Below are 19,081 nucleotides of genomic sequence, written 5' to 3'. Positions count from 1 at the left end.
ATATGGAAGATTTGGAGTAGCGGAGGGCTCGGTATGTGGCTCAGCCTGATATGTGCAGGGGTTTAGAGATACGTTCCACAAGCTGACCTTTGTTCCTCTGCAGGTCCTTTGCCTTTGAGGAGCTTATCAACAATTGCAGCTGGAGTGGAAAGTAGCTTAGCTTTTCATATTTCCATTCTGGGGTACAGAGACCCCTGAAAATAAAGCTTTCAGCACGGGTGTGACACAGAGACACCACATAAGGTAGATATTAATAAAGCAAACATCGCAGCCCTCTCTAATCATCTAACCTTTAGGTTAGTTGCTTCTTGCTCAGCACTCTGAAAACACCGCGAGTACTGGTTGACAGCATTCAACCCATCGATTCTCAAGTAGCACTAGCAAGGACATAAAACAAGTTTAATGACTCGCATGGCTTAAATTCCCTTCAGTGTTGCCAGAACTCATGCCCAGTTTGCTCTCTACAGCTTCTTTCTCAGAGAGAGTGCGGAACATGTCTCCGGATGAGATCAAAATCCCTCCTGAGCCTCCTGGCAGATGTTCTAACCACTTGCAGGTTGGTATAAGTCTACTTTATTTTTTTTTTTAAAAGGCTTGCAATTCAGTAGAGGGGGGAGATACTTGGGAACTCTGCTCAGCATTTTTGCACAAGTCAAAAATGCAGCTTTAAAGCTGGGGTTTTACCACAATGAACTTATAAATGCATTGTATTACTGCTTTAGACTTGAAAACAATTCTAGTTTAGGAATCCAAAGTAGCTTAAAGCTCTTTTCCAGTTTCTGTGGGTCATTTATGCTTTAAAATGGCTCTTGATCCCACCAGCAACACAGAAGCAATGTTTACTGTGAAGACTGCTATCCTCTTACCTCAGCAAATTCAGCTCTGGAGGAAAGAACAAATCATTGTTTTTCTATACGGGCCCAAGAATCCCCTAACTGGAATATTTGAGGCAGCATTGACTGGATTCCTTTTCCACCTACATATCTCTAGATGATAAACATTTAGAGGGAAGGCTAGTAACTTAGAGGCAGCTAAAGAAAACAAATGCATGTTTTCTCTGGTGCACACCCAAATAATCTCAGTAACCAACTTTGCAATAACCTTCTGCTCTGTTCTCCTCCTCCTGATGGAGGGCAAATGAAAGAGCAGGGGCTGCTGTTTCCTACCACCCGTTTGAGTTTTAACTGCAGATATCTGCCCTGTAGAAATACAAGTAAAGAATCACTTCTGGAATGCTCTATAAAGTAAGCTACTAATGTGCAGCGGTGACTCAGAATGACTCGCCATCACAATCACACTTTCTTCTTCTCCGCAGAGTGTACCTGGGCACACCCGTTCCTCCTCGCGTGCTGCAGGAGGATTTTACTGTTCTGACATCAATGAATTAGAGTGCGTTAGATCTGAGGAATGCACAGAGCTTGAGAGAGTAGACAGAATAAAGCAGATTTTCTTCCCCTTAGACAACAGTTTACTATGTTAAATCAAAGGAAAACTTGTCCTCTGTTAGCAGGTCAAACCACATCTTAGAACACTTTGAGCAAGGAGATGGGATTGTTTTTCAGAGATGCAAAATGTTCTAGGCTTTTCACTGTTGATTTGCTCTTTCCTTTTGTCAGATTCTTCCTCTAAAAAACTGTATCTTGAACTCTGGCAAAGGGAGTATTTCTTATTATAAAGTTGACTGAGTAGTTCCCCATCTGTGGGCTTTGTGAACCAGAGTGCTCCCTACAGAGAGAGGGGACAAAAGGGAACACCCATTCAATCTTTTCTACTCCCCAAATTCACCTTCTTGCAGTTGTTCCTTCAAGCCTCGCGATATGTGTGCTGGATGTGAAGATTGTGTAATTTCTTCTTGCTAATTTTGTGAGAATCTGATGAAAATTTATCTTAAAGCTTTTTTTAAAGTTGATGAAATAGGAGTTTCATATCAGCTCTTAACAATCCTCTTTTATTCAGGTGTCAGCAAACCCTTAGACAGTAGTCAGTTCTGTACTCGAGTTGACTGTCCATATGGAGGGACACATGAAATGACTTATCCAGAAGCAACAAAGGAAAATTGACTCAACTCTCCCATCCTGAAAGACTGAAGGTCTAGCCTCTGGTCTTAGTTTGTATGCCTCTTGTACCTGAGAAATTTGTGTCAAAAAGAAAAGATGAAGGCAATTACTGAGAATGTTCTCCTAGTGGTACCACTTAGGTATATGTGCCATCTGAAAGTTTCTGCCTTTGCTATCCCTTCAGCATCACTAGAGTAAAAATAATTTTAAGGTCTTTCACTGCCTTGCTGAGGAAGGAAAAAAAAAAAAAAGGTTTATTTTTAAATCTTTCAGTCGTTTTGGAGAGTAGACTGCTCGACGCTTCCAGCTGATGCTGAGTCAGTTAAGTTGCCTTTTGCAGGGGCTTGTGGCTTCAGTAAGATACCCATAGACTTCGTAACTATGTGAGTGATCTGTAAAAAGAAGCTGGTTCCATCTAACTGGTCTCTTGTGGCAAAGCAGGGACTTAAAAGTGCATTGTTCCTGAGACCGTTTAGCTGCCAGTAGGCACCACCAGCAATACCTGATGATCACACTGGGTTTAGTTCTCCAGCAGAACTTGGCTCTGCTTCTGTGTTTCTCAGGCACAGCCATGAGCTGTCCCTTCTGTGCAGTGTATCCCCGCAGCTGTTTTTCAGATGCACCTTAAATTGTGGGAGAACCTTTGTGGAATTCACCTGTCCCTCTCAGAGCTGACTTCTACTTCTCTACAGTCATAGCTATAAAGGGAAGCAACAGACTGGGGAGGAGTGTGCACTACTGCCTAAAAGCAAATCTGTAATCACTGAAGCCTTCAGGAAGTGCAAAGATCAATTCCTTTACCCATCTGAACAGTTCATGAAGATACTTTCAGACCTGAAAGGCAGGAGTGTCTGTACTACTCAGCCTGCCTGACCATAGGGGAGAGGTGGAATCCTTGCTCTGTGCAAGGGAGGTCACTGGTTCAGTTGGCTTGTTTCCATATGTGCACTCTTGATAGTCAGCTGATGTGCTCCTCCTTGCCATACTGGCTCACACTGTAATCTTTCTCCCTTAGGATAAAATTCAAAAGCTATACGAGAGGAAAATTAAAGAGGGCATGGATATGAACTATATCATTCAGAGGAAAAAGGAGTTTCGCAACCCCAGGTGAGCCACCATCTTTTCCTGTGTGACCAAAGCACCACAGAATAAATTCCAAGAATTTTCCTCTTTGTTGGAGTTGTAGCAGAAACAGGATCCTGAGCAAGAAGTACTAGTGCTTACAAAAATGAGAAAGACATAATTTGATTGTAACTGGGCAATAAAATTCTTCTTTGAGTTCTTTTGAGGCAACAACTAGAGTTGCTGTGTTGGTTAGATTTTAAAAGTACAGGCTTTGCATGAAATATTTTAGAAGATGTGTCTTTTCTGGGAGCTGGGAGATTAATTTGAGGGAAGTCAGAAATGCGGTTAACGGCATGCCACATCCATCATAGCAAGCGTAGCTTCTTAGGTTCTGATTTGACTCTTGCGGTGTGAAGAGGTGACAGCCTCTTTCTACTAACAAATCTGAAATACTTCCATTTCCTTCCAGCTCGCTGTCTCTGTTCTCAACTCTTGTCTTTCCTTTGCAGCATCTATGAAAAGCTGATCCAGTTTTGTTCAATCGATGAACTCGGTACAAATTATCCAAAGGTGAGGTGCAACACTTTTTACTGGCAAAGGCGTGGGTAAAAAATAACATAGGGGTGTAAGGTCTTACCTCAGGCTTTCTTGAGCCTGCTTGTTTAGAGGTCCTTGAAGGGAACTTTAGTCTGATCCTCTGCATTGAAGTGAACATTTTTGTGTGGTACTGAGCATCGGTGCCTCCAACTTTGTTACAGTGATTCTGAACAAAAACTGCTGAGGTGGGTCAGTATACATGAAACCCCTTGGGAGGGAGAGAAGCTGAGCAGCAGAAAAATGCCTGTCTTATCCCAGCATTGTTTTGGCTTCAAAGCTGTTTCTTCATTCACAACAGAATGTGATCCTATAAAAGAAGGTCTGATGTGATCTTCCTGTCACCAGGATACAAGAAGAAATCAGTAACGAATATCATCAGTAAACAAAAATACATACAGTGTTTTTGAACTGGATTTTGTGTATATGTGGAAATAGCCCTAATCTGACTTTTTTCTTTCTTTCTCTAGGACATGTTTGATCCTCATGGCTGGTCAGAGGATTCTTATTATGAGGCACTAGGTAATTCCAGGAAGTCTTCTTTTGTCCTAACTTAGCTCTTTGTGTTTTGTAGTTAATTAACTGCTCTAGAGTCTTCGCTTCCTTTATAAATGAGAAGTCATTACATGCTGCTCTTTAACTACTTCATTCTGGTTGGATGTGCCTGAATGTTATTGATGCTTCATCAGTCTGGAAAGCCTTTTCATTTAAATTGGTTCTTCAATGTTTTCATCTCTTAAATCATTAATTTAGTGAAGCAATGCTTTGATTAAAACACAATAGTTCGTTTCATGGCAGTTCAATTTTCTATACACAGTATGAAGTTTTTGATTGTTTATGATGGGAAGTGTGTGAGTGAGAGCGAGCTATGAGTTTTTGCTGTTCCTAGTGCTTCTTGTAACTTCTGATCTTTCTCAGCTAAAGCCCAGAAGATTGAAATGGACAAATTGGAGAAGGCCAAGAAGGAGCGCACGAAGGTAGCTATTCAAAACCAAAAGAGATGGAGATGCAGGGTTTTGTTTGTTTCCCTGCTGAATTTCACTTGTTGCTTTGCTGTTTCTTATGAACTGTGCTCTGTGCTAATACTGTTTGTTTTTTCCCTGGTTCTGTCCTTTCTTCTTGCATGTCTTTTTCTGCACAGATCTGCACAGATCAAGTTGTTTGTCCTTCCTTATAGGTCTGTTACTCTAGGCTGTTTATTCCGCTGGATTTCCTTCTGTTTTGTCAGTATTTTTAAACCACAGCTTTTAAAATGGTATTCAGCAAGTCAGATACAGGCAAGATAATGCATAAAAAACACCTTTTTTTTTTTTTTTTCTTGATCTATGACGTTTTGCCTGGTGGCATAGCCTAGTTATAGCTTAATTTCCTCACCGTACCTCACTGTGAGACAATATCTCCTTTCTGGTCTCTTTGATATTGCCTTCTTGCATCTAATTTCCAGAAACGTTGGGCCTATTTTAACTTAAACTGGGCTTGTTGCAAAATGTACATTCTTTTGTACCCCCAAAAAAGAACAGAGACAGGCTCTGGGTCATTTTATTCCCGTCCTTCAGTGGTGTTGCCTTTAGAGAGTGGCTGGCCTTAGAGAACTGTCTAATGTTAGAGATTGCCATCTAACCTTGCAGAAGGCTCCTTCCATATTCAGTATGTGGAGGTATTTTTTTCTTGCAGCGCATGCTGTGTCTTGCTGCTTATTTTGGGTTTTGCACAGTAACCCAGGTATCTGATTACGTGCTTGCCCATATCTGCAGTTTTGAAAATACGAGATTGCCTGCTGTTGTAGCTCTTGTTGCTAGGTTTCCTGCTGTGATGCAGTCGCAGCAAATCGTGCAGGTAGGGACTTGTCTTGCATGTTTCTTAAAGGAAAAAGAACAGCAACTTCTAACTGTAAAAATGCATTCTTTAATGACCCGGATCTATCCTTTCTGAGCTATATCAAATTCCTATGCTTACACCAGTTAACAGACCTATTTTTATTGTACCTGACTTAGGAGCTGGGTTGCAGGAGTACTTAATGATCATGACTTCAGGATGCTTTGGCCTGAGGTCTATGGCTGTCTTCCTGCGTGACACTCAGCTTGGAGGCCAGTGTCTTAAATGGCATTAAAGCTGTTCTTAAAAACATAGAGAAGCAATGTGGGTTAAAAAAAAAAGATTATGTATACTAACTTTTCATTTTTATCTTCTCCCCTTTCTCTTCTGTGTCTCTCCCTTTCCAGATTGAATTTGTGACCGGCACTAAAAAGGGTACAACAACAAGTGCTGCTTCTACAACAACCACAACAGCCAGTACCACTGTGGGAGGTAAAGAACAATTGTGACTGTACCTATTAAGCTGCAATAATGCTGGGATTAGTGCTTCCGGGAAACCCTGAAGGTTCCTTATTGATTGTGTATATAGTGTTCCTTCCAGGAGCTGATGGACTAGCTTTCCTCTAGTCCCTGTATCCCATGGCTGTCCTTCTGCAATGGAAGCTTAGGAGGCAGGTTGGATAGTGAAGAGGTTTAGTAGTGCGTGAAGAAACCTGCTGGTGTTTATGGTTGTAGAATGTTCTTGGGACTGATGCATCTCAAGAGATTTGGAAAGACTGAAAATTGCCCTCCTGCCTGCAGTCTGCCTTTTAAACTGGGAGGAAGGGAGAAGAAACACTGCAGGCTGCTGAGCGTGTCCTGTGCCTCTACCTGAGCAACTGAGATTTGTGTGCTCTGTTAAAATTAAATGTGCTTTGGGGCAGGGAGTGAACCCGTGTCCCATTTGGCTAGAGTTCAGGTGTAGAGTTTTCCTTTGACTCTTGAGGTATGCGGTTGTCTTTCCTCCTCAACATTACTGCCAGTGTATGCTGAAATTAATGTGAGGGAAAGTTGTCTGGCCAAGCAGCGGTATATTAAGAGTTGACAAGACGGGGTGTTACAAAGGGATTGGTGACCTTTAACATACTGCTAATCCTCGTTTGCTTGATCTAACCAAATTCACAGATGCCCAGAAGAGGAAGAGCAAGTGGGACTCGGCCATCCCTGTAACAACGATAGCTCAGCCTACCATCCTCACCACTACTGCAACGCTGCCAGGTGTTGTCACAGTGACAACCAGCGCGAGTGGATCCAAAACTACAGTCATATCAGCTGTTGGCACCATTGTGAAAAAGGCAAAGCAGTGACTGGCGAGCTGGTCCTGGATTTTCGGACTTAATTGTCATTGAAGCCGTTGTTCTTGGAAGGGAGGGGTAGCTTTCGCCTTTGGTAAAAGATGACAAGATTCTTTGAAACAGACCACAGTTCCCTTTTGAAAGAATGGGGGCAGGAGCAGGCATGCCAGCCGTGTGCCCACAGGAATGGACCTCTGCCGAAAATGCCTCTGTCTCTTCTTGCTGTGGGAAGAACCAGTCTGTGTGTGTTGTACGGGAGGAAGATGGTATCTGGAGTCAGCTTGTAAAAGTTAGCTTATTAAATTATGGCGTTAGGGTCCTACCCTACTTGCAAGTCTGGTTTGGGGTGAGGGGGAAAGGCAAGTAGCGAAGGAATATCAGTATTACCCTTTTGTATTCCAGGTCACGCTCAGAGGCTGCCAGCAGCTTGTGGTATGTACCTCCCTCACGTATGCTAACTTAGTTCCAAAGGAATTAAAGCAGAGACAGTTGGTCAGTGTCTGTCTTTAAATGTGTAGCAGAGACTTGAGGTGATCTGCATCTATGAATGTAGACTCACTCTTTGTTAAAGTACTGACATCTGTACCTGTGTGCATATCTGCATAGACCTTAGTGACCATGTGTTAAATAGTTGAACTACTGAGGAAACTGTCCTGAAACAGTCTTGTTACCGTCTCGCAGGGATGGAGATTTCTATGCAGAAACCGTAAGATGTAGAGGTTTGATTTGTGAACTCATTTGCAAACACCTGTGCAGAAAACTCTTCCATTGCCATGGAATGAGATTGGAGAGCAGATAAGCAGAGGAGAGCGTCTGATCTTAATTGTGATATTGTCCATCTTTATACTAGATCGTGATGTACTGTGACATGCACACATGGCAGTTATTGCTTGCTCCACTGTTGCGAAAAAGTATTTTCAGTTGAAAATTCTATTGTATAAATCTTCTTACCCATGCAGCAAAAAATTACTATAAAAATGAAAAAGTCTTAAAAAAAGCCCTGGTGTCATAGATGTGTCTCCATTTCTTATCCTGGCGAGAGAGAATCCGTATCCATTTGTTGTGCTTTGGGTTACAGATACCATGAGGTGAGTATGTAATAATTCCATGGGAGTGGGGGTGGCATGAAGGTTTTTTCACGTGGTGGATTTTTTTTAAATCTCAGACTCTGGGGGGAAGGGGGCATTAAATAGATTTTGATTGGAAATACTTTTGTTGTAGAGGATGTTCTGAAGTAGTTGGTAATTCAGCTGTTCTTAATGTTATGTTTTTCAAACCTATTCTTGCATCATAAACTTCTTTAAAAGTTACCTTCTAGCACTAGCACCTGGGTCTTTCATAAAACCTTCATCTGTAGAGGACAATTCCTAAAAAGGAGAGGTCGGTGGGATAAATAACTTGAATGGTTCCATTTGTGTAGAGAAACAGCTGCTAACCTGGACTTTTTTTTTCTTCCATGCAGTGGTCACTCCAGATTATTTAAATGGTCTTTAATTATTAGATCATGATATTTCAGATTCAGTAATTTTTCTGTTTCCCATTGTTTTAAGTTAAATTTCTACCCAGAAGGTGTTTTTTCAGTGCATCAGCAATGACAGGAGAGGAGGTTGCTAGATCGACAAAAGTGTAAGTTTCTTAAAAACCAGTGTTGCTTTTTCAGAGTTTTTCTGTCTGTTATGTCACTCCTGACCCAGGCTTTGCATTTATGGAGACCCAAGGAAGAAATGAGAGGTTGGCTTCCTGCTTTTAAATAATTTTAAAATGTGTTAAACACTTTGTCTTAGCAGTCATTTTAGCTTTAAAAATCACCTGTGTATCCAGGAATGCTCATGGGGGAGAAACCAGGGGACTGATGAGACAGTAGCGTGGGAAATGGGGGAGATGGTGGAATTGCTCTTTTTTTTAAAGCAATGAAATGTTGAAAGGCGTGAAAGCAGCAAGGTGGAAACGTCTCTTCTGTTGAATGACTCTCTGCTGGGCTGCTGATGTGATTCCTGCAAGGCTCAACTCCATCCGTGTCCTGCGGAAGATGGTAACAGCCCCGTTGGCTGAGGGGTGTCTCCTGCTTTGAGACTGTTCTGTGGTCTGCAGAGGATGACACACTTCACCTCAACTATTCAAGGTGTTTATTACTCTGCCTTGAGGATCAGAGTTCATAGAGTTTTCAAGGGGTTCTTTTAAAGGCTGGCGATGTAATTGTGGTGGGAAGTACAAGCCATTAGGTAGCTGTGCAGCTCCGTAAGGTAACTCTCCTGTCTAGAATGTCTTGTGCAGTTCCGGCCTGTTTAAAACTGGTATGATATACGTATCTATTTTAAAGTTCTGCTGAATGACATGTGGATGAAGGTACAACGGTAAAACTGCAGCAAAGTGGGCAAACTTTGGGCACCAGAAGGATCACTGCAATCGTCTGCTGCTGTGAATAGGGCTGGGAGGTGTGTCCGGGCTCTAGAACAACATTCCTCTAATGAGTGTCTTTAATGTGTGTGACTCTGAGTGAGATTAAATATCTCATTGAGATGTGTGCCAGTGCGCAGAAACGCAGCCTGGTGCCAGAGGTACCAGCCAGTCTTGTGCGTCCCCCCCTCTGTCCTGTCTGTAACTGGTGGCAAGCACAGAGTGGGAGAGGCTGAGACTACATCAGTTTAACAGATCTTTCCAGTTAAGCCTAAATATTAATGTAAATTATAATGGCAAAGATTTGGTGCCTTTTGTAAGAACTGACCATCGTTTGCCTAATGTCTCACAAGTCCTGATAAGTGGTCGCTCTGTCTCCTGACAGACAAAAACCCCCTTCCAAATGTCATCTTTTTCAGACTGATTACACAACTGTGATGTGAAACCCCTCTCTCGCTCTTGCCTTCTGCTCAGTTTCTCGCTTTCTTTAGTAATTTGGAAAGACCATCTTCTATGGAAGTTAGTAACTGCATCTGACAGATAATGCAGTAAAAGTAATTCTTGATCCTGACCAGGAACAACTGTGCTAGATGGGTTTGCTTGATTACAAGGAAATATTATCTATACACCTAGTTAAGCATGTCAGCACTGGTTTCTGTGTGCCCTGCCATCGCGGGGGGAGAGCAGCAGCAAAGGGAAAGGAAACTCTGTGTGAATAGTTTTTGGTTGGGTGGGTTTTTTTATTTTTATTTTTGGAAAGCTGCTACCAGATTGCAGCTGAACACGAAGCAGAGGAATAGGTTTGCAGGAAGAGAAAAAGGACTTTGATTTTAAAAAAAAAAATAAATTAAGTAAAGTGCCATCGGGAGCTGCGAGTATGAAGCCGGGCTCCAGCCTGCTGCTCGGCACCTGCCACAGGGCAACTGCTGAAGTTCTTGAGGATGAATCATTGAACTCCAGAAGCTACTGGACATTGTTTAAATGCAAATATCTTACTCATATCACATATCCTGGCACCCCACCCCTTCCTCTTCCATGCGCCCTCTTCCTTCTTGCTCCGCAGTATCCATAGTCATTCCAAACCTCTGGGTTTCTCTGCAGACTTTACCACCAGTGCTAAGAAACACTGCCCGTGTGGCTCCTGCCGTGCTGCGGCAGACAGGGACCGACCGACCGTGCCCAGCAGCTCGGGAGCAACAGGCAAATGCTGCCCAGCGAGGTTGGATGGTGCCGCGTGGAGGGATAAGGAGAAAACTAGTTGGCAAACTCCTGTAGTAACAGGCTTCTGCAAGGACCTGGCTAAGCTGAGCTGCGCTCTGAGCTCTCAGGGCTGAGTGTTTGCTGTCCGCAGCGGAGAAACTTGAAAAGTGCATGATTTGGTGGTTTGGGGTTTTGGTTTTTTTTTTTCCTTTCCTCCCTCTCACCTTTCCAAAAAGCTGGAGTGGAGACGCCAACCATTGCGTAACAAACTTGCAGCCAGTACAATAGTTCGCTGCTCTTGTTTATCTGGCGTGTTGCTATCGGAAGTAATAGACGGGTACGCAGGTTGGAAACTACAGTTCTAGGAAAAAGCCTCTTTCCTACCCCTGAGAACCTGATGGTACAGGTTGGTGACTTGCACGTGGCCGTGGTCACTCAGCACACCAGGGAAAGCTGGAGGCAGCTCCAAGCGTGCGAGAGCGATGTCCTGAGGGAAAAGGATCCTTTCCTGGCCTGTGAAACCGCAGCCTGAGGCCCTCAAAAGAGAGGTTTGGCTCCTTTGCTCGTTAGCAGTCTGTATCTGTGGTCACACCAGGGGCTGTGTGAGGGCTGCTGAGCGCGGGAGGGACCTGCTGGGTTTTGAAGAGCCCCCGAGAGCTGCAAGCTGCGTCCGAGCTGCACTACGGCAAACTCAGCTGATGGAACTAAAGGTTTTTTTTATGCTGCTGCTGCAATAGCGATTGCTCAGGCTGCACTTCTGACCCCTAAAAGCTGCAGATATTCCTTCTTACCTCTCCTCCCAAGGGGAGACAAACTGTACCCAGCAGAGTAAAACCGGTGCCTTTTCCATTATTCCTTAGTCTGAGGATTACAGGCTCGTGCTCCTTGGGAACAGCGGGGCTTCCCTCTGCGTACCGCCTTTTAAATCATGGGTGTCTCCTAGCTTGAGCAGGTTTGTCTTAGCTGAAACTCCACGTTCCAGCGTGTCTTGGCCACGGCGGGCTGCGCCGAGGAGGGAGGAGAGCTGCCGTGCTGAAGTCATCCCTGGCAGAGCTGGTTCTGCTCTCGCCCTCCCTTCTGAAGTCTCTTCTCCCACCTCCGTGCCCCGAGGTGTTGATTTTTCTTTCCTATTTGCTTGTTGTGATTTAGAGATCTCTCCTCCTTTGATGCCGTTGTGGGAAGGCATTTTGTGTGTTGAGGATTTGCTTTTCTTTTCCATCTCGCCGGGTGCCACCTGACCCACAGAGCAGGTGAGGAGGGGCAGCGCTTGCCAGCCCCACCTCAAACCGTAAAATGGGAGCACCCGAAGCTATGTTTTAGTTGGATTGCTGCTGTACTGTCTGTTTTACGAGAGTTATTTACTGAGACTTAAAAAAAAAAAAAAAAGAAGAAAAGAAAAGAAAAAGTCTTTCTTGCAGAGGCTTTGGGCTGTGCCAAGGCTTTGCCGACGACCCGGGCGGCTCTGAGCAGCGTGGAGGCGATTGCTTCGGCCGGCGTCCGGCCAGCTGGCACCTGCGTGAGCTCCTTTCCAGCCCTTCTTCATCGCAGGGGAGAAGAAGCTGTAGCTTTCTGTGAAGCCCCTCAAACAGATGGTCTTTGCGACGTGTCCAGAAAGTTATCAAAGGGTGTGGGGGCTGCTCGCTCCTGTTCAATGTGTGAAGCCGGGAAAGCCCGGAGTTGTTACCTCCAGAGAAAGGCTGCCCGGGGAAGCGGAGGAATTGCCATCCCTGGAGATATTTGAATGATGGGTAGACGTGATGCTTAGAGACATGGTTTAGTGGTAGTGGTGGCAGTGTGAGGTTGATGGTTGGACCAGATGTTCTTAAAAGTCCATTCCAACCCAGACGATTCTATGATTCTGTGGAAGAGAGATGCTTTTCAGCAGGGCTCTCTAAGACTGTCTAAGGTTAAAATAAATAAATTGTTGTTGAGGGGCTGTGAGGTTCCACCAGAGTCGCCTCTGCCTTTTGGTGAGCGTTTACACCAGCGTCTTCATGTCTCGCTCTTACCGCGCAGTTTTCCAGCGCCGAGCCGTGCCATGCGCTGCTGTTCCTCTGACTGTTTATATCCAGCTTCCTTCCTTTTGTTCTAAGCGAGAACCATGGACACCGATGACTTCCAATATTTAGCCTTTGTTTATTTGAAACTTGTCTTTGGCTGGGGCTGGGCTCGTGCTTTCGGTTGCCAATAAACAGCAAAGCACCGGGATTTCACGAGAAAAGCTTTTGCCATTTCACGTAGAAGGCGTCTGTCTGTCTGTCCTCTGCCATGTTTGTATGATCCAGCATTAGGAAGAAAACAAAGCTGCCTTTTGGTGCAGCGATGAAAGGTGAAGTTGCTGGTACTTTTAACCTCTCTCCTCTTTGTGTAACCTCCTGTAGTGCCTGGAGACCATGACAAAGGGTGACAGTCCACTTTCTCTCCCAGTTTGTCTTGGCTGCCTCCTCCCAGGGCACTCGCCCACACTATTGAACGTCTCGTGTGGGCACAGCCAACACAAACCAGGAGGGAAGGTGGGTGATCTTTCTAAAGCCTTTCAAACATAACATCGGTGTGTTTTCAGCCCTTTGGCAGCTGGATGAGATGCTAACGTAACCCTGGTAGGTCCCGTTTTCCCTGGGAGGATGCTAAGGACCGTCGTAGGCTGAAGTTTTATCTTGCATTCTTTACTAACGTTTTCCTCTTGTGCTGTTTCGGTGGCCCACTGACCTCCTGCTGCCCGTCTGTCCCGGCGGCAAATGGGCATCAGTGATATTCAGCAAAGAGATTTTCTGTTTGGTACATGTTTATTACATAGAACATCCACTGCAAAACAACAGACGTGCATGGTTAATGCTATCTTAGGGGAAAGGCTGAGGCAGAGAACATGAGAGGATTTCATCCTGCACTTTTAATTAGCTGGATAATTATATTAAGCATTTGGTGCAATAAATTATGTGCACGTTAATGGGCATTAATAATACATCATTAAGAATTCCTTAAATTTATGCCAGGTAGCAGGATATTGCTAGTACGGGGTACAGTGCAGCTACGGGATCAAGAATTTATTTTTCTTGTAGCAGTGTGCGTTGTTACAGAATTCAGAAAGGGAATGAATGTGCTCCAGCTGCAGAGCTCGGCTGTAACCGCTCAACAGAGACGTAGAAAAAGCCCCAGAGCTTTCTCTGGGCACACTGTGGTGGCAGGACAGAAAGAAGAAAGGTTCTGTACAAGCTGGCGTGGCATTAAAAAAAAAAAAGAAAAGAATAAACCATAAAACCACATGTAATTATCAGTAATTGGCACTCGGGCTGGTAGTCTCAGCAGAGAGCACAATAATTTAGTGTGAGCTATAGAAATTACTTGTTTTCCCTACGAGGGCAAAAACTTTTAGGGCACATCGCCGCTGCACAAAATCACTGATTTATAAATGTGATATCCACCACGTAGGCAGTTGTGAGCTTTGGAGCCACCTGCAGCGAAATCTGCTGATCCTTCCCCTCCGAAGTCCCCGTCTTGCTTTTAAACCACAGATTCGTGTGGCAAAAGCCTGATCCAGCAGGCAGAGGGTGAGGTATTGAACCACAGCAAAAACTCAAACTCACCAGGTATTATTCTTCTCTGGGGGAATATCTTGAAGAAGTTGCCTGAAAAGCAGCCCGTAAAACAACAAAATTACTGAACAAAATTGGCCCTGTTTTACCTCGAACCAGGAGAGACAAGACGAAGTGAAAACCTGTTAAATTCTTAGGACCGTCTATCGAGAATTTATAATTCCTCTCTGCTCTGGTGCCTTAAAATTTGGTGGTGGAATTGTCTTGATGTTAGAAAAGTGCCTTTTATCAGCCCTGCAAGTGTCTCCTTAAATGCAGCCCAGTTACAAATCTCTGGGAAAATTCATGCTCTGTTTGCTTGGAGATCTGTTAGGGGCTGTGGAGGGGGACACTTTTCAAAGAAAGGTGCAAAATGAGCATCTGGGTCTCTTCCATCAGCACCCACGGCGAGTAACCGGGCTCCTCCTCGCAGCTGGAGGTGCTGAGTGGAGCTGGTCCTGGTCCTTCCTCCCACAGGCTGCTGGGACGAAGGGGAGGGAGATGGTGTCAGGAGGCCCTGGGGCTGTCAGAGTATCTGTAGTGAGACCAGAGACACTTGACAGGAGGCAACGTAAGCATCCTCCTTCTCGGGTGGAGAAAGGAGGACATCCAGACACCAAGGGCTGTGGTGGACGCTGGCTGCTCCCAAGCTCTTCTGGTTGGCTCCAGAGATCCTGTTGGGGAAGCATCATTAAAAATACTTCTTTTTTTTTTTTTTTTTTTTAAGTAAGGTGTTTCTTTTTTTTTAACTCGGGCATCTGGCAGCATTGCTCACCCCAACACCCATGGAGGAGCACTGCGGAAGGCTGAGGTGCTGCTGGTGGAAGGGACCAGGGGAGGTGAGCAGACACATCTGTGAGCATCAGCGCCCACTCCCCTCTGGCCTTGGGAACTGAAGCCCACCTTTCCTCCATCTGCACTGTCCTACAACATCTGCTGCCTCTCTGCAGGTCCCTCAATGGTAACGATCTGCTCTTCGCTAGCAGCCGCTGCCGAAGCACGAGCGTCAGAGCCTCATGTCCCAGCTCTCATGTTGCAGTAAATGTCTGTTGTGGTTTAAAAAAAAAAACCAACCCAAAGAGCTGCCCCTTAATTTCCAGAATTTTTGTTTAAATGTAGGAAACGGCATCTCCAAAAGGACCGGGGTAGTGTTGAGGTAGCCAAGCCAAGTGTTCAGAAACTAGGAAATAGCAGACTTCAGCTGCCGGGGCCATCTTCGGCTGCGCCCCTGCCTGCTTCCCGTTTGCTGCAGTTTTTAATGGCATGAGAACATCCTCTTTTTTTTTTTTTTTTTTTTTTTCTCCTGAGGCTTAATTCATTTACACACATTTACTTGAGCTTCCTATTTCTCCTAGTGAAAGGAATCCAGCCCCTTGCTTTCATTTGAATCGATGCTTGGTCACCGTCACTAGGGAGTCAATCAGCAGCCACCGTGATGCTGTATTAATAATGAAGGGGTCAAAATTGCCCTGCTCGTATTTTCACTCTGCAAGAAAGGCAGGAAATATGCGACTTTTTTTGTCCGGCTGTTGCTATTGTTTCTGTTGAAGCCAGGGGGATGCAGTTTTCCTTGTGAGGATTTATCGGGAAGATAAAATGCAGCCTCTGCCGTCGCATCTGCTCCGGTAGGTGTACACTCTGCACCATGGGAGGTGCGACTGGGTCTGAGCCGTGATAAACTCAGACTCTAAAGCAAAAGGGGGATGTGGGACCAAAAGAAAAAAAATAAATAAATAAAAATGACCTCACCTGAGCTCCAAACCCTCCTCTGCTGTTTCTTTGACTGGGGAAGGGGTTTTGGATCCAGCCCAGCAGAAGGGCTGGAGGCGGTGGTGGGATTGCTGCCCCGTGGACCATGGTAGGATGCGTTAGGAGCAGGCGTGGAGGGGTCCCGGTTACGGTGCTACACAGGGTTGTGTTGCCCCGTGAGGAGTGGGCTGTCGTGGTTGTGCCCTGGATAAAGCGGGATGCGGATCCGTCCTCTTTGTGAGCCAGGTACCGCGGCGGGGCTCGGCGGCTGGGCCGTTGTTGTCGCAGCAGAAGCTTACCTGATGTTTCAGCTAGGAGCTACCTGGGGGTTGGGGTGACACCCCCGCTCGTGCCAGGGGGATATTTGGAGGAGAAACCCCCAGCGAGGGGGTGAAGCTGAGCAGCCAACTCTGCCTATCCTCTGTAGCCCCCTCTGTGCGCCCTGTGCACCCGGGACATCTTCCCACCACCCTGTGCCTGGTGGGACATCTTCTCACCACCCTCTGCATGGCGGGACGCCTTCCCACCACCCGCTCAGCCCTTCTCCTGTGGGATGGTACATGTACGGAGGGAGGGTCCGTGGCGGCTGTGCCTGTCCGTCCAGGTGTGCGAGGGAGGAATGCCAACCCCTGAGTCACGGGCACCCCCGCCTCCCTTCCTCCCTCCCTCCCTCCCTGGCTGGGATAAAGCTTGTCCTCACCTGGGATCCGATCTCATTTATCGCGGCTCCCACCTTTCCTCCCTGCCAGTCCCCCGGGAGGGAGAGGCGGCAGCTCCGGGACGGCGAGGGGGAAGCGAGAACAAAGTCGATATTTGACTGGAGGGTACAGAAATCAGCGGGGAGGTATGTGGGAGCGCGGGCTGCCTGCCTTCCCCGCCGGACTGGGAGTTGACGTTTAACCGGAAAGAGAAAAGGGACAGAAAATAGAGAGGAGGGAGGAAAACAAAAAGAAAAGAAAAAAGAAAGAAAAGGCCAAGGCTGGAAATCAAGTCGCGGCAGCGAAGCAGCGCGTTCCCCCTCTGCCTTCGGAAGAATTTCTTGGCTTGGCGCGTGGGCGCCTGTTATTCGGGCTGCGGCGGAGGATTTTGACACTGAGTCAGACCCAGCGCTAATGAGGTTTGTGGAATTAATTCATCTGCGCTCCATAGCGTCCGGCATGCCTTAATTTCGCTGTGTCGATTAACCAGGGGGGTGAAAGAAGGTGCGGGGCTCCTTGTGCCAGCAGGTAGGCAGAGCGTGGAGAGAGGGAGCTCAGCTCCCCGCTGGCTTCTTCCCCCCTTTTCCTCCGGTTTTGGCTGTGGGACACCGTCTCGTGCCTCTCGGCCGCCGGGAAGGGCAGCGCTGGTGCCCGAGCAGGGCTGCGTGGGGCCGTTTCTCTCTCTGAAGGTATTTGGGTGGGGGGGAGGCTGTGGGATGGAGGTGGGGGCACCGCAGCGCGGTGAGGCAGCGCGGAGCCCTTCGGGGACCGTTTGTTGCGGGTTTCGAAGGTGTCCCTCTGGGTGGATCTGCCCTAGGCCGGCTGGGCTGTGGGTGGCCCCGGCTCGCTGAACCCGGGGGGGACTGCTCCGCAGAGTGGGTGACTGCGTGTAAACCCCACCGCGAGGGGATGGGGTGTCCCCGGAGGAAAAGGCCACGGGGGAGTGGGGGTTCAGGGTGGGCTTTGGGGAACCGCAGGTGTCGGGGTATTTGCGAGCTGGTGGATCCGAAATGGATGGGCACTAGGGAAATAGAGGGACTGCGTGAGGGAGCTGAAGGGGGGGTGGGGGTGTTAGGAGGAGGGAAAAAGGGGATGAGGAGTGCCCGTGGAGGGGAGGGAGAGGAGAGGTGTCTCGTGGGGCCAAAGGAGTAGGGAATGTGCCGGGAGCAGCACGTCAGGAGGGACGGGGGGGTCCTGGGGCTGTGCCGGTGATCGGCACGGTCCTGACCTTCCCGCCTGCCCCTCGGGATTGCCCCCTGCCCACCCCTCGGGATTGCCCCCTGCCCAGGCCGGGGGGCAGAGAGGAGACCGCAGCCACTGGTCCTTTGCCGGCAGCTCCGTGTGGGTCCCCGGTCTGGGTCTCACTGTGTTTTGTCCTTCGCTGGAGGATGCCGGGGGCCGTGTCTGGGGTCTGGAGCTCAACTGGGGACCTGAGGTCCCTCTTCTTGCTGGAAACAACAAATGGTGCTGCTCGAACGGAGCCTGCCGGCTGCGGAGGCACACCTGGGGAAGGAGGGGAAATGGACGGGGAAGACATACAAAATCAAAAACAAATATTATTTTGTGTTTAAGTGATGCTCTGATTTGCGAGTCAAGTTTTTGATAGTTTTCTGAAAGTCCGGGTTGATAATTTCCAAGTTTTGGAGCAGGGCCACTGGGACCTCTGTGCTGCCGCGTGTGCTGGGGCGGGAGTAGCCCGGGGAGGAGGGACGGAGTGTGAGTTGTGGCCAGGACCCATATGGCTGCAGCCCTGCCCTGGGAGGAGAACTGAGCCCGCACGAGCTGCTGTGGCTGTCACGATGCTGTCTGTGGGGCTGCAGGACCAGGGTCCCCGGGGGAGGCACCCATCTGCCTTTCTGCTCTGCCTCCATCACTAGTAGCTCTCCCTCGGGACCCCCAGCCTGTGGGGCTGGCCCTGGCACACATGGACAAGCAGATGCTCCTCCAGATGCCTCCCACCTACCAGGGCGTCAGCGTCCTGCTCCATCAGGCATGGCCCCAAAGCACCCCTTGGCAGGACGGGGGGTCTGCAGCTACTCGAAGGGCGATGCCCACTGCAGAGGGAGGAAAGGCTGTGCTGGGGAGCTCAAGCATCTCCCTGACTTTCCCACTCCTGTGTCCCCAGCCTGCTGGGTGTCCCCCATGTGGCAGCTGGGACCAGGGTCCCACCATGGGCTTGTTGCTAATCATTCCTCCTCCTCGGTTCCTCTCCCTCACCCACCCCAGCGCGATGCCCGGCATCAGGCTCGTCCTTCCCAGCACAGAGCTGCTGGCGTTGGGGCGGCACGGGGAGGGGACAGGGTGACAGAGCTCTGCCACTCCAGCCCTGTCCCTTGTCTCATTGCTCCAGCAGTTTCTTTGGAGCATCCCATGTTTTGGGGGGATGAGCTGCTCAGCCCAGCAAGCTCGATGGGTCCTGGGGTCTTTCAGGAGCAGGTTTGTTGGCTGTGCCCAGGCACAGGCAAAGGCTGGGGGAGAGGGAGGAGACCAGGAGGAAATGCCGGAGCGGTGGTTTGGGACGGGGTAGGATGTTTGTGTGCAGCCAGGAGCTGCTATGCTTCGTTCCTTGGTTTTGCACGACTGACCGGCTTTGTTGTTGT

General features: G+C 47.7%; 2 protein-coding genes across 2 annotated transcripts in view; both read left to right on the top strand.

The window, feature by feature from the left end:
• SAP30BP (SAP30 binding protein) overlaps positions 1-7,207 on the top strand; it is a 29,799-nt gene extending 22,592 nt beyond the window's left edge. Inside the window, exons 4-10 of the mRNA XM_009879909.1 lie at positions 468-556; positions 3,073-3,164; positions 3,632-3,692; positions 4,187-4,238; positions 4,635-4,693; positions 5,939-6,023; positions 6,696-7,207. Of these exons, the coding sequence (XP_009878211.1) occupies positions 468-556; positions 3,073-3,164; positions 3,632-3,692; positions 4,187-4,238; positions 4,635-4,693; positions 5,939-6,023; positions 6,696-6,877 (620 nt within the window). The 3' untranslated portion in view covers positions 6,878-7,207. The remainder of the gene's footprint in view (positions 1-467; positions 557-3,072; positions 3,165-3,631; positions 3,693-4,186; positions 4,239-4,634; positions 4,694-5,938; positions 6,024-6,695) is intronic.
• A 741-nt stretch (positions 7,208-7,948) lies between these two features.
• ITGB4 (integrin, beta 4) overlaps positions 7,949-19,081 on the top strand; it is a 36,866-nt gene continuing 25,733 nt past the window's right edge. The window contains exon 1 of the mRNA XM_009879898.1: positions 7,949-7,953. Within this exon, the coding sequence (XP_009878200.1) occupies positions 7,949-7,953 (5 nt within the window). The remainder of the gene's footprint in view (positions 7,954-19,081) is intronic.

Source organism: Charadrius vociferus, unplaced genomic scaffold (assembly GCF_000708025.1).
Source record: "Charadrius vociferus isolate BGI_N301 unplaced genomic scaffold, ASM70802v2 scaffold260, whole genome shotgun sequence".
Classification (NCBI taxonomy): Eukaryota; Metazoa; Chordata; class Aves; order Charadriiformes; family Charadriidae; genus Charadrius; species Charadrius vociferus.
The sequence above is the reverse complement of the archived record's forward strand: the minus strand, read 5'-3'. Positions and strand labels throughout refer to the sequence as shown.